The sequence below is a fragment of the Hemitrygon akajei genome, chromosome 8 (genome assembly GCF_048418815.1).
Source record: "Hemitrygon akajei chromosome 8, sHemAka1.3, whole genome shotgun sequence".
Lineage (NCBI taxonomy): Eukaryota > Metazoa > Chordata > Chondrichthyes > Myliobatiformes > Dasyatidae > Hemitrygon > Hemitrygon akajei.
Window position 1 is genome coordinate 174,345,309 of NC_133131.1, and position 15,564 is coordinate 174,360,872.

Sequence of the window (15,564 nt, forward strand, 5' to 3'; positions counted from 1 at the left end):
TCATTTCCAAGGAACTATGGATGTTCCTTTGTTCATCAGTGTAACTTGTTTATGTCATACCTTCTGTCTGACCTCCAAAAAAGGCACTTGTTGGTATTAAATTCCCTCTGCCAATGCTCCATCCAACTTTCCATCTGATCAATATCCTGCTGTAGTCTTAGACAAACTTCCTAGCACTCCTCTCCACCCTCCCCCCAATCGCAGAAGGTACAAAAGCTTTCAAGCACGTGCCTCCAAGCTCAAGGACAACTTCTAAAAGACTATTGAACAGTCCCCTCCTATATGATGCACTCTTGACCACAGTCTATCTTGTGGCCTTCTGCCTTATTCTTTATGTGCACTGTACTTTCTCTGTAACTGTAACTCTCTGTCGTGCATTCTGTTAATGCTTCCCCTTGTACTACCTCAATGCATTATTGTAATGAATTGGCCTGTATCAACAGTGTGCAAGGCAGGTTTTTCACTTTACCTTGGTAGATGTGATGATAATAAACCAATTTGCCAATTTTTATATCATCAACTTCAGTGTCATTGGCTGCCTTACTAATCATGCCTCCTATATTAACATGCAAATTGCTAATATGTACCACAAATAACAAAGTTCCCAGCATCGATTCCTGTGTTACATCACTGATTGTGATTTCCCATCAGTGAAGCATCCTTGTACCACTCCCACAATGAAGCCAGTTTTGGATCCAATTTGCCAGCTCCCCTCTGATCCCCTGTGCTTAAACCTATGGGACTAGCCTACCTTGTCAAATGCTTTTCCCAAAGTCCATTGAGTTCATGTCTACCACTTCAATCTCCTTAGTTAACTCCTCTAAAAGCTCAAATCAGATTAGTAGATCAAGATTTCCTCACCAAGCCATGCAAACTATCCTTGATCAGCAAACACAAGGAAATCTGCAGATGCTGGAAATTTGGTGAGACCTGACACAGACTGGGAGACCGTTTCGCTAAACACCTATGCTCTGTCTGCCAGAGAAAGCAGGATCTCCCAGTGGCCACACATTTTAATTCCACGTCCTATTCCAATTCTGATATGTCTATCCATGGCCTCATTTACTGTCAAGATGAAGCCACACTCAGGTTGGAGGAACAACACCTTATATACCGGCTGGGTAGCCTCCAACCTGATGGCATGAACATTGACTTCTCTAACTTCCGTTAATGCCCCTCGTCCCCTTCTTACCCCATCCCTGATTCACTTATTTCCCCCCTTTTTTTCTCTCTCTCTGCCCATCACTCTTTGCCTGTTCTCCATCTCCCTCTGGGCTCCTCTTCCCCTATTCTTTCTCCCGAGGCCTCCCGCCCCATGATCCTGTTCCTTCTCCAGCTGTGTATCCCTTTTGCCAATCACCTTTCCAGCTCTTAGCTTCACTCCACCCCCTCCGGTCTTCTATCATTTCGGATTTCCCCCTCCCCTCCTACTTACAAATCTCTTACTATCTTTTATTTCAGTTAGTCCTGACGAAGGGTCTCAGCCCGAAACGTTGACAGTGCTTCTCCCTATAGGTGCTGCCTGGCCTGCTGCGTTCCACCAGCATTCTGTGTGTGTTGCTATCCTTAATCAGTACCCTCTTTTCCAAACGTGCATAAATCCTATCCCTTCGAACAGGAGTTCGCAAACTCGGGTCCACGAACCCCTCAGTTAATAGTATGGGTCCATGGCATAAAAAAGATTGGGAACCCCTGCCTTAGAACGTTTTCCAGTAATTTCACTACTCCAGGCTCACCAACCTGTTCTGACCTAGCTCATCCTCTGCTGCCCTTCTTGAATAATGTACTCCAATCTTCTAGCAACTGACCTGTGGCTAACAAGCCTAGCATCAGGACCCCATTCTCTCTTTTCCAAGAGCATCTAACTCCCCTGACATAAAAAACTAAAAATAAAGGTTATAAAAATTAGCTTTATTTGTCATCCAGTAAAATGCATCGTTTGCATCAAATGTACCACGGAGAACATTCCAACTAGTTGTATCACCATCTGGTATGGAGGATTGGAAAAAAAGTTGCAGGAAGTTGCAAACTTACTAAACATCATCATGGGCACTACCCTCGTCATCATTAAGTTCATCTTCAAAAGGCGATGCCTCAAAAAGGCAGCATCCATCATTAAGGACCTTCGTTACCTAGGAATAGTCAGCATAGTTTTGTGTGTGGGAGATTATGTTTAATAAGTCTTTTGGAGTTTTTTTTTTAAGAAGTTCAAAGTAAATTTATTATCAAAGTACATAAATGTCACTATATATGGCCCTGAGAAACCTTGTGGGAATACTCAATAAATCTATAGAATAATAACGACAACAGAATCAATGAAAGACTGACCAGCTAGGGCATTCAACCAGAGTGCAGAAGACAACATTGATGTGGGAGCATTTCAATGATGAGGCAAGTGAAGGTGACTAAGGGAGAGATGAAGGTAGGGCAGTGGACGTTGTCTATATGGATTTTAGTAAAGCCTCTGACAAGGTCCCACATGGCAGGCCAACCTGGAAGTTGCATGGGGTTGTGAAGTAGGTTCCGAAGTGGTCGAGATAGGTGCAATTGTAATATTTGAGAGGCATTAGAGCAGAAACTCATCTGCCAGGGCTCTTGGTGCACATGTTACAAGGTATGTACAAAGACTTCCATTTCAATTTCAACATTTAAGAGAAGTTTGGATAGGTACATGGATGGGAGGGGTATGGAGGGCTGATGTCCCAGTGCAGGTTGATGCGACTTGGGAGCTTAAATGGTTTGGCATGGACTAGGTGGGCCATTGGACCTGTTCTGTGCTGTGCTGTGCTATGACTAAGGAGAAGAAGACTGCTTCCTACTCTAAGCCATCTGAAAAGAATTAATCACCTCAGCACCTCACAGAAGCCAGCCTCCCCTGCCACTGTCTACACCTCACTGCCTCAGTAAAGCAGCCAGCATAAACAAAAACAAAAACCCCACCCATCCCAGATATTCTGTGTTCTCCCCTCTCCCGTTGGGGAGAAGATACAAAAGCCTGAAAGCACACACCACCAGGCTGAAGGACACTTTCTATCCCTCTCTTATAAGACTACTGAATGGTTCTCTAGTACATTAAAGTGGACTCTTGCCCTCACAATCTACCTTATTATGGTCTTGCACTTTCTCTGTAGCTGTTACACTTTTTATTATTATTTCCCTTGTGCTACCTCAGTGCAATGTGTGATGATCCTATCTGTGTGAACAGTATACAAGACAAATTTTTCACTGCATCTATGGATGGTATTAAACTGTTGACATTTCAGCCTGAGACCCTTCATCCAGGACCCTTCAGGATGTCTCGGCCCAAAATGTTGACAGTTTATTCCCCTCCATAGATGCTGACTGATCTGCTGAGTTCCACCATCATTTTTGTGTGTTGCTGAAGATTTCTAGCATCTGCAGAAATTTTGTTGTCTGAAGTGTTTCACTGTAATTTTCTACCTATCCCTGATAACTTCATCTTTCTCCCACTCAGCTTCTCTTTCCCTCCCTTCCACACTCCATCCATCTCCAACCCAAACCTTCCTCCTTCCTTTGTCTCCTCCTTCCCCTCTCCTGCCCACCCCAGTTCTCCTTTCTGCCTCCCCGTCCCCTTCCTTTCTATTCTACAGCTGCTGATACATTCCACGTTTCAATTTTTTTAAATACAGAATTCTCACATGACCCCAGTGGGATCTAAACTCATTTCTTTGATCGTTGATCCTGGCTTCTGGCTATAACAGCATGATCCTGTACCCGTGTAATTGAAATGAGAGCTGTTCTGGAGATGAGCTCACTGTGTGCAGTGCAGCAGCAATCTGGGGAAGCATTCTGGCACTTTCAGGTGGGATTTCAGCAAAATCAGGCTCCATCATAGTTCAAAAGTAAATTTATTATCAAGGTACATATACGTCACCCTGAGATTCGTTTTCTTGCAGGCATTCATAGTGTATACAAAACAACACAATAGAAGACCACACATAACAAGATGGACAAACAACCATTGTGCAAAGCACAACAAACTGTGCAAATGCAGAAAAAAGAAAATAATAATAATAAATAAATACACAATAAATATCAAGAACATGAGATGAAGAATCCTTGAAAGTGAGTCCATAGGATGTGGCAACAGTTCATTGATGGGGTGAGTGACGTGTACCCCTCTGGTTCAAGTGATTGATGGTTGAAAGGTAATAACTGTTCCTGAACCTGATGGTGTGAGTCCTGAGACTCCTGTACCTCCTTCCTGATAACAGCAGTGAGAAGAGAGCACGTCCTCGATGGTGGCAATGGGATAACTTCATTCTCCTCAATGCTGAGCTGCTTCAACAACTTATTGACTCACTCTCAAGGACTCTACAACTCAGTATTAATTATCTACTTTATAAATCTATTGTTTTCACAATTTGTCTTCATTTGCTCATTGGATATTTGTCAGTCTTCGTTAAGTATGATTTTTCATAAATTATATTGTATTTCTCTCTTCTTAAGCCTGTCACCCCAACTGGGGCATAGGCTGCCAAAAGCAGCTCGCCAGAATTCCTCTGTTCCAGGCTGATAGCTGTGGCTTCCACTTCCACCACACGCCTTCATACGTCTTCTAGGCAAAGATCCTTCCTCTCCCAGGGACGAGGTCTCCGGAGCTTCTGTTGCTGATTCTGTAGCCCACAGATATACAGGGTGAGGTTTCTAGCCCCATGCCCTACCCTCCTTTTGCAGACAGGCTTGGGACCATCCATGGCGGAGTTATTGTATTTCTTCATTTTCCTGCAAATGCCCGCAAAAAAATGAATCATACTGTGTTATTTGGTGACGTATGTGTATTTAGATTATAAATTTTGTTTGAAGTTTGAAAATCTTCCTATTTTATCTCTGCAGCTTTCAGAGATAGCTTCTTCAGAGTTTGATTGTGGTAATAATTCAAAAGTCTTTAAATTGCCTCAATTTATTATCCTTTTTAATTACAGGTACGGCATCTTAGTGGATCCAATCCAAGTAATCTCACTCTTTCTGAAGGATCCCTATAGCTGGCCTGCTTTGTGTCTCATCATTGGTGGGTATCCCATCCCTCACTGGGAAATGTTTTACTCAGCTGAGCATTGTGATAGGTTAAATTAAAGTCATTTGCCACTGGTTTGCCCAGAGGAACCAGGCACTGACAGCTCTTGGCTCATTTAGTTCTCACTGTGGCACGCATCCTTGAAGTTGATGCCAAGGTGATCGCTTATCTCTCAAATCTATTTAAATTATCCTGGTAACATCCTTCACTGTAACTTCTGTACCTCTATTAACGTCATGGGTGAAAGTGTTCGGTCTGTCTTCCCTTCCCCTACTTTCGATGCTCTAATTTTGTACCAGTCTGCTGGCATTATCAGCTTATTTACATTGCTAATTCCTGGAATCCTCATTTGTATGTTAAAGTAATGAGTGGTTAGGATACTTTTGTTATATTTGCTTTGTGCCTTCATTCCTGTTACATGATGTAATGTCCTCAAACCTCCCTCATGCCACCTTAGTCCATTTTCTGTACGTTTAGCCATCCTGCCCTGTCCTATACTCTAGCGTCAGCAGCCCTTCTGTTACAGTCGCCATTAACAATTAGATTAAAACAGTGAAGTGCAACGTATGGCAGAGTCATACAGTAGTACCCCATGGAAACTAATGGAACATACACCACTGCAGCTCAGTACAGACCTTTCGGCCCACAATGTTGTGCCAAATTTTAACCCATCAATCTAACCCTTCCCTCTCATACACCCCTCATTTTTCTTTCAACCATGTGCCTATCCAAGAGTCTCTTAAGTGTCCCTAATGTATCTACCTCTACCACCGCCCCGGCAGAGTGTTACACACACCCACCACTCTGTGTTTTTAAAAAAAACTGCATCTGACATCCCTTTTATACTTTCCTCCAATCACCTTAAATTATGCGCCCCTGTATTAGCTATTTCCAGAAGAGGTTTCTGGCTGTCCGCTCAGTCTAAGCCTCTTATCATCTTATACTCCGCTGTCAAGTCACCCCTCATCCTCGTTCGCTCCAAAAGGAACAACCCTAGCTCACTTAGTCCTCCCTCATACGACATGCTGTCTAATCCAGGCAGCATCTTGCTAAATCCCCTCTGCATCCTCCCTAAAGCTTCCACACCCTTCCTAAATGAGGCAGCCATAACTGAACATAATACTCCAAGTGTGGTCTATCCAGATTCAGATTTAATCATCACATGCACATCGAAACATGAGATGACTCTGGGCCTGTACACACTGGAGTTTAGAAAACTGAAATAGGATCTCATTGAAACATATAAGTATTGAAAGGCTTCAATAGAGTGGACATGGAGAGGATGTTTTATATAGTGGGGAAATATAAATGTTAATGTAAGTGACTCATTTTACTGTATGCTTCTGTAAGATCATAAGATAAAGGAGCAGAATTAGGCCATTTGGCCATTGAGTCTGTTCTGCCGTTTTATCAAAGCTGATCTATTTCTCTGTCAGCCCCAGTCTCCTGCCTTTCACCCATAATCCTTCATGCCCTGACTAATCATGAATCTATCAACCTCCGCTTTAAATATACCCAACAAATTCCACAGATTCGCCACTCTCCTCTTTGTCCCTGTTCTAAAAGGATGTCCCTCTATTCTGAGGCTGTGTCCTCTGGTCTTAGACCCCCTACCATTGGAAACATCCTCTCCACATCCACTCTTATTGAGGCCTTTCCAGAAATCATTCTCTTGAAGCTCCCTTGGACCTTCTCCAATGCCAGCACATCTTTTCACAGATAGGCAGCCTATAACTTCTCTCAATACCACAAGGCATAGGAGCAGAATTAGGCCATTCAGCCCATTAAGTCTGCTCTGTCATTCCATCATGGCTGATCCCGGATCCCACTCAACCACATACACCTGCCTTCTCACTATATCCTTTGATGCCCTGACTGATCGGGAAATGCTCAACTTCTGCCTTAAATATACCCACGGACTTGGCCTACGCTGCAGTCTGTGGCAGAGCATTCCACAGATTTACTACTCTCTGGCTAAAAAATTTCCTCCTTACCTCTGTTCTAAAGGGTCGCCTCTCAATTTTCAGACTGTGCCCTTTAGTTCTGGATACATCCTGTCCACATCCACCCTATTTAGTCCTTCCAACATTTGTAAGGTTTCAGTGAGATCCCCCCCCCCCCCCACCCCGCATTTTTCTAAATTCCAGTGAGTACAGGCCCAAAGCTGCCAAATGCTCCTCATATGTTAACCCCTTCATTCCCGAATAATCCTCATGAACCTCCTCTGGACTTCCAATGCCAACACATCCTTTCTGAGATGGGGCCCAATACTGTTGACAATACTCTGACCAGAGCATTACATCGTTGCTTTTATATCTTGGTTCTCTCAATGAATGCGAACTGTTGGAGTGCATCATTCTAACATCATTCCTTCTCTGTCAACTGTGGTTTAATGGAGCTCTTTTTCTTCCTCAATTCGCCAGCCTCGAACATTTTTGTAATAGTGACACTGCAGATTGAGAGGAAAATGGCTGTGGTGAGTTTGTAGTTTCTTACTTCTGGGGGAGGGGGGGGGGGCGGATTAGAGATTGGTTCTGTTTTAGTGTACAACTGTTACAGCATAGTTAATGTAACACTATTACAGTGCCAGTGACCAGGGTTCAATTTGTGCAGATGTCTGTACGGAGTTTGAACGTTCTCCCCATGACCATGTGGGCTTTCTCTCGGTGCTCCGGATTCCCTCCTTATTCCAAAGACACAAAGGTTACATTGATATAATTGGATGGTATGGGATCATTGGGCCTATTACTATGCTGCATCTCTTCTTTAAAAAAAATTCAGTGGGTCAGGCAGCATCTGTGGAGAGGCACTAATTTATCGAGAGATTAGTGCTGGCTAGTTTTGCAGAAGCTGCTTTGAACTGGACTCTCAGACTTTCACCTCATTACTAATGCTATAAAACATAGGAGCTGAATTAGATCATTTGGCCCATTGAGTCTTCTCTGCCATTCCATTATCCTCTCAACCCCATCCTCCTGCCTTCTCCCCTTAACCTTTGATGCCCTGACTAATCAAGAACCTATCAACCCCTGCTTTAAATATATCTAGTCTTATACCCCACCCCCACTCACTATAGGAAACATGCTATCTATGTCATCTCTGTTCTAAAGGGACGTCTCTCTATTCAGAGGCTGTGCCCTCTGGTCCTATAACCCCCCCCCCCCCCCCCCACTCACTATAGGAAACATGCTCTCCATGTCATCTCTATCTAGGCCTTTCAATGTTCAGTCGGTTTCAACAAGAGTTTCTACTCATTCTTCTAAACCAGTGAGTACTAGCCCAGAACCATCAAATGTTCCTCATACATTAACCCTTTCATTCCTGAAATAATTCTCATGAACTCTCTCCAATGTTAGCACATCCTTTCTTAGCTAAGGGGACCAGAACTGCTCACAATACTCCAAGTGTGGTCTGACCAATGCCTCAGCATAACATCCTTGCCTACCCACGGCCCTCTGATCAAACTTTTCAGTCCACTATGTCATCCCTACAATCGGCAAGATCCTTTTCTGTATTGAATACTGAAGCAAAGTACTCATTAAGCACCTCCAGTACCATACGCACTTCTCCACTGTCACACTTGATTGGTCCTATTCTTTTACGTCTTAGCCTCTTGCTCTTCACGTACTTGTAGAATGCCTTGGGGTTTTCCTTAATCCTGCCCACCAAGTCTAACTAATCACCTTGATAGCATAGTGTATGTTTGCCTTTAGCAGCCGAGGCATTGAGTTCAAAAGTTGGGAAGTTATATTGCAGATTTATAAGACTCTAGCATTAGATTACGTTAGCTTTATTTGTTGCACCTACGTAGAAACATACAGTGAAATGTGTTGTTTGTGTCACAACCAAACACAGTCCAAGGACGTGCTGGATGCAGCCTGCAACTGTTTAAATGCAACACCCAGCATGGCCACAACTCAGTTACCTAAACCCACATGTCTTTGGAATGTCAGAGAAAACCCACGGGGTCACAAGGAGAACTTTACGCTAACCACTACACTGCAGTGCTGTCATTCAGGGAAAATTATTCTCACTTCCTTGCAAGTGCTCCATGATACATTGCGATTGAAACTGCAGTCATATTTATGAAAAGACTTTGTTCCTCAGTTGATTAACTTTCTCCACAGGGTTTTTTGTCTGAGAGATGGGGGTTCATCTTGCACACCATTAATCTGATCACCATCCTCACCTTCCCTGCCGCTGTGGTGTTAACTGTCCCCTCTGTAACTCCAGGTAAGTACATGGCGTTAAAGCTGAGAAGGGAGAGGGCTTCTCTTTGTCACCCATGACACTGAGTTCATGTTTTGGTTTAGAGATACAGCACATAACAGGCATTCCGGCCAAACCAGCCCTCGCTGCCCCATTACACCCAAGTAACCTGTTAACCTCCACATCATTGGAATGTGAGAGGAAACTGCAGCCATGCTCTTCGTCAACGTAGAATGGCCACAGCTTACTTACCCGTAGGTCTTAGGAATGTGGGAGAAACCATGCGATAATGGGGAGAGCATTCAAACTCCTTACAGCCAGCAGTGGGAATTGAACCCAGGCTGCTGATAGCTGGTGCGGTAAGATTGTTACACTAACCGCTACATTAGCGTGCAGCCCCTTTCTACTCAATGCCCTCCCTGGCGTACGGGGTTAAGATATTAGATCAGCCATGATTGTTGTGGGAAAAAAATCTCAGGAGCAGCAGACAGAATAGATCAGGCTGACTCAGAATTGTTTCAGACTAAAGGGTTTTATTACATGATATCGTGGAGAGCCCAGACTCCGAGAGCGGAGCTCTGCTCAACAACGGATTACACTCTTATTTATACCCTAGGCGTACATGACAAGAAGCACTTAAACCTGAAAAAGGAGGAAACTTCAACTACAACTCGTTAGAATAGCGAAGTTGCACTATATGTCCTTGAGTGATTATACATTTTCTTAAGTGTTAGTTCTCAGGACAGTGTATCAGACTTTCCCAAGCGCTGACATGTGATGATTCCTAGAACAAGGAAGCACAGACATAGTTATTTTCCCATCCCATCTACAAAGCACATTTCAGTCACACAGTGTACATTAGTCACAAATAAGTGATTAGAGACTTTGAATCCACGTACTAGAAGAAGGTCATTAACCCCTTAACGTTCGTCACAACGTCTGGCTATTTTTCTTCCACAATGACAGCAGACTCGATGAGCCACATGGCCTAATTTTGCTCCTATGTTTTATAAAGGCCAACGTGCCCAAAGCCACCTCCGCCAGCCTGTCTGCCAGTGACTCTACTCGCCCACGTTCGAGGCGCAGACTGTTTGAGTGCAGTTGGTAGGCTGGCACCATCTTACATCTCCGTATCTGTGAGCTGAACTTGCCCCTTGTTCTGCAGTTGGTGCTGTGTTGGCCCTGATGTGCTACACCATCCTCTTCCTCAAGTTCTACTCATACAAGGACGTAAACAGATGGAGTAGGGAACGGTGCAAAGCCAAAGTGAAGACTTTATCAAGGTCGTTGTCAGGTGAGAGTGCAAAAGCCTTGAACTTGTCCAGCTGTTTCTTTGATCTTTGTTTGTGCAGGGTAATGCAGGATGTTTTCAGCCAGTGGGCAGAACCGGCAGTTTATAAACATAGACTGGCGGGGCTACAGATGTCTCTTTACAAAGACAAGTGACTCTGCAGATGCTGCAAATCCAGAGTAACACACAAAATGCTGGAGGAGCTCAGCAGGACTCCTGAACGGTCTCTGCCCAAAATGTCAACTGTTTATTCCTCTCAATAGATACTGTCCGACCTGCTGAGTTCCTCCAGCGTTTTGTGTGTGTTGCTCAAGATTTCTTTCTTTTTTAATATATTTATTATTTATTAGAGATACAGCATGGTTACACAGAAACATAGAAAACCTACAGCACAATACAGGCCCTTCGGCCCACAATGCTCTGCCGAACATGTACATACTTTAGAGATTACCTAGGGTTACCCGTAGTCCTCTATTTTTCTAAGCTTCACGTACCATACTGGCCCAGTGATCCTGCACCACCCAATTTCACCCATGTGACCAATCAACCTACTAACCCATACATCTTTGAGATGTGGGAGGATGTATTTTTCCATGTAACTTGTATATTAATTAATATTTAATAAATGTTTATGTGAATGCTGCTTATATGGTGCTGTGGCCTTGTAATGCTACTTCAAGTTTTTCTTTGCTCCTGTGCATACATATACTTGATTTTTTCAACAGTGAGTTTGGCACTGCTGATGGGCCAGAGGAGCTGAAATGCCCATGCAGACACCTGGGCAAGTCTTCCCGATAGTTAACCAGTCATACCACCTTCAGAATTTGCAGTCACATTCACAGGAATTTAAGGAAGAAAGAGCAGAAGTTGGCCAGCAGTGCTGTCAAGCATGCTCCAACATTCAGTACGATCATGGCTGATCTGTACTGGCCCATCTCCTCATCTCGTGCCCACTGCTCACAGACCTTCTTTCCTATACTTCAAGTTTAATTATCATTCAACCACACTTGAATATAGCCAAACGAAACAGCCTTCTTCCAGGGGCAAGGTGCAAACCTGTTGCTTCCAGTGAGACCTGGCAATACACTCCCCATTTAATTATTGTACAAATGACAATAAATTTAACTTCATCTTCAGTAGCTGGGTCCCATTTAGAGCAGCATTCTTTGCATTGTTAAATCTAAAATACAGCTCCATTTTAAATAGCTGGCAGTGATGGCTTGTTGTTAATGCCAAGGTCTGAGGGAGAATTACAGGAATATTTTTCATCAATGGGATTCCATAAATAAGTTTATCAGCATCAATGCTTTCCCTGATGTTAACCAAGCTTGTTTCACAGAGAATAATGTGGATTCTTTTCCTAGCGCCTGGGCTGAAGGAGAATGGAGAAGCCATGCGGTCGGTAGTCATGTATCCAGGAAACCTGACATACAAAGGTGAGAGTTTTCCATGGAGCTTGAGTTACGGGTCTTACCTTCCGTAGTAATGCAACCAAAAACTCTGACAAACTTTTACTGATGTGCAGCAGAAAGTGTCTTAACTGCTTACATGCAGCCTGGTATGAAAACACCAAATGGAAAAGTTCACAGAAGATGGTCAATACATCCCAGTCCATCAAAGGAAAAGGCACTGAGTATGTTTACGAGGATCTAAAAACAGCGTCCGTTATCAGAGGCCACCACCATCCAGGCCATGCTCTCTTCTCACTGCTACCATCAGTAGGAGGTACTTGGGTCCCACACCACCAGGCTCAGGAACAATTATTACCCTACAGCCATTATGCTCATGAACCACAACCCTGAAATGTGTGTGTAACTCTGAACTGATTCTATGAACTATAGACTCACTTTTAAGAACTCTTTATAACTCATGTTCTTAGTATTATTTTTTATTTGCACAGTTTGTCTTTTGCACATTGGTTGTTTGTTAGGCTTTGTTTATAGCCCCATCTCCTTGTTCTGGCTCCTTCCCCTTTCCTTTTCTGTCTTGATGAAGGCTCTTGGCCCAAAGCGTTCATTCCCTTCCATAGGTTCTGCCTGATTTGCTAAGTTCCTCCAGCAAGAAAATGAATCTCAAGGTAGCAAATAGTAACACAGGTATTTTGATAACAAATGTAACTTTGACTTTGAGATAGACCATAAAACTTAGGAGCTGAATTAGGCCATTCAGACCATTGAAGCTGTTACGCCATTCCATCATGGCTGATTTATTATCCCTCTCATCCCCATTCTCCTGCCTTCTCTCCCTAACCTTTGACATCCTGACAAATCAAGAATCTAACAACCTCCTCTTTAAATATACCCAGTGACCTGGCCTCCACAGCATACACACAGTGCTGTGCAAGTCTTAGGCACGTACGTATAACTAAGACTTTTGCACAGTACTGTAGTAATTTTATGTATTGCACTGTACTGCCTCCACAAAAGCAATATCAAAGTGGATAGAAAAACCGTTTTCAAATATATACAAAAATAAAAGAGATGAGAGTGGATATAGGACTGCTAGAAAATGAGGCAGGAGAAATAATAACGGGGGACAAGGACATGGCAGCTGAACTAAATGAGTATTTTGCTTCAGTCTTCATTGTGGAAGACATTACCAGTGTGCCTGATGCTGAAGGGTGTGAGGGAAGAGAAGTGGGTGCGGTTACTATTAGAAGGAAGAAGGTGCTCAAAAAGCTGAAAGACCTAAAGGTACATAAGTCACCCGGACCAGATGAACTGCACCCTAGGATTCTGAAAGAGGTAGTGGTAAAGATTGTGGAGGCATTAGTAATGAGCTTTCAAAAATCATTTTGAATTTGGTGGGTGTAATGGTAGCTTAGTGGGTGTCATGGTAGCACAACAGTTTAAAGTACAGGTGACCCAGGTTCAATACCTGCTGCTGCCTCTAAGGAGTTTGTACGTTCTCCCTGTAAATGCAAGCAGGCTTTTCCCACTGAGGTTGGCTGGAACAACAACCAAAGGTCATGGGTTAAAAGTGAAAGGTGAAAAGTTTAAGGGGAACATGAGGGGAAACTTCATTCAGAGGATCGTGAGAGTGTGAAGCAAGCTGCCAGTGCAAGTGGGATATGCAACACAATTCTAACATTGAAGAGAATTTCGGATAGGTACATGGATGGAAGGGATATGGAAGGCTGTGGTCCTGGTACAGGTCAATGGGAGTAGGCAGTTTAAATGGTTTGGCATGCAAAGGGGCTGTTTCTGTGCTGTACGTTTCTATGACTATGACTTTATGAGCTTTTTTTAAACTCATCTTCTCTGATCCCATTTACATGCATTAGGTCCATATCCTTCTATACCTTGTCCATACCAGTTCCTGTCAAAAGGCCTCTTAAACTTAGTGATATTATCTGATTCCACCATAACCTCTGGCAGTCTGTCCAGATATCAATTTAAATTGGTAAACGGGTTTATTGTTGTCGCATACACCGAGGTACAGTAAACAACTGTTTTGCATGCTATTTATACAGATCATTTTATCACATCAGCATATTGCAGTAATGTAAAGGAAAAACAATCACAGAATGTGGAATAAAGTGTTACTCTTTATTTTAAAGAGAGTGCAGTGCAGGTGGGCAATAAGGTGCAAGGCCATTACAAGGTAATTTGTGAGGTCGAGTCTATTTAATTGTACTAGGGGACCATTCAACAGACGTATAGCAGTGGGATAGAGCCAGCCTTGAGCCTGGTAGTATGTGTTTTCAGGCTGTTGTATCTTCTGCCCGATGGGAAAGGGGAGAAGAGAGAATGTCCGGGGTGATTTTTAAAAAATCTTCTCATATCCTCTTTAAATTGGCTTCATTGTACCTGAAAGCCCTATGCCTTCTTGTATTTGGTACTCCTAATCTAGGGAGTACTATCCCTCCTATTTCATCCTCTCATAATATAATAGTCTTATAACAGTGGGATAGAAGCTGTTCACCATTTCCTCTTGCACCTCAACCCATATAGGTGCCTCTCCCTGTTGCAAAAGTTGTCCCTCAGATCCCTTTTTAATCTTTCCTCTCTCACTATAGACCTCTAGTTTTGGATTGCTCTACCATTCACCTTATTTACACCCCTCATGATTTTATAAACCTCTATAAGGTCACCCATCAGCCTCTTACAATCCAGGGGAAACAGTCCTAGCCTTTCCAGTCTGTCCTTGTAAATCAAACCTCCCAGTCCCGGTAACATTCTTGTAAATCTACCTCATTTTCAGAGGCTGGTGTTGCTTCTCCTTCCCTTTCAACTATGGTCCACTCTTCTCTCCTATGAGATCCCTTCTTCAGCTCTTTAGCTCTTCTACATTTCATCTGTCTGTTTCTTAATTCACCCCCTTCCCCTTCACCTAGTCTCACCTATCACCTGCCGGTTTCTACTGCTTCCTCTCTCCCCACCTCCTTATTCTAGTTTCTCCCCCCTTCTTTCCAGTCCTGAGTAAGGGTCTCGGCCTGGAACATCAACTGTTTATTGCCCTCTGTAGATGCTGCCAGACTTGCTGAGTTCCTCCAGCATTTTTGTGTGTGGTTGCTCTGGATTTCCAACATCTGCAGAATTTCATGTTTATTATTTTTCTTTTTTGTCATTGATTTTAATCTTTACACCCTTGCACTATATTGCTGCCCCCAAACAACATACTTCATGTCATATAGTAAACTTGATTCTGAAAATCATTTCACTGTGGCATTGCAATTCAGTTGGCTTCAAAAGCTTTCTCTGCTATAGAAGCAGAAACATCGCTGTCTCAAACTGGCCTGTGACAGAGAAGAATTCATTATGACTTTCAGCAGAGAAGTGGTTAAATATTTTGCAAAGAAAAACGTTTATTTCTGTAACTTGGGTGCAGTGTAATGTGCATATGTACAACTGTTTTCCACCTTACCTGTTCCTTTTTGACACAGATGACGTTGCTTGCCTTGGTTTGATCTCTTAAAATAAATTTAGATTCAGTCACCTTGAAGCTTCCCTTTCAGAGAGGGTCGAACCAGTTTTGTAATCCTCCTTCACGTTCCTGAATGGTTGGCCAACGTTCGCCTTGCGGC

General features: G+C 43.2%; 1 protein-coding gene across 1 annotated transcript in view; it reads left to right on the forward strand.

The window, feature by feature from the left end:
- The window catches only part of LOC140732454 (diacylglycerol O-acyltransferase 1-like), a 108,894-nt gene that overhangs the window by 59,471 nt on the left and 33,859 nt on the right, over positions 1-15,564 (forward strand). The window contains exons 4-8 of the mRNA XM_073055129.1: positions 4,947-5,032; positions 7,462-7,514; positions 9,166-9,271; positions 10,413-10,541; positions 11,903-11,974. Of these exons, the coding sequence (XP_072911230.1) occupies positions 4,947-5,032; positions 7,462-7,514; positions 9,166-9,271; positions 10,413-10,541; positions 11,903-11,974 (446 nt within the window). The remainder of the gene's footprint in view (positions 1-4,946; positions 5,033-7,461; positions 7,515-9,165; positions 9,272-10,412; positions 10,542-11,902; positions 11,975-15,564) is intronic.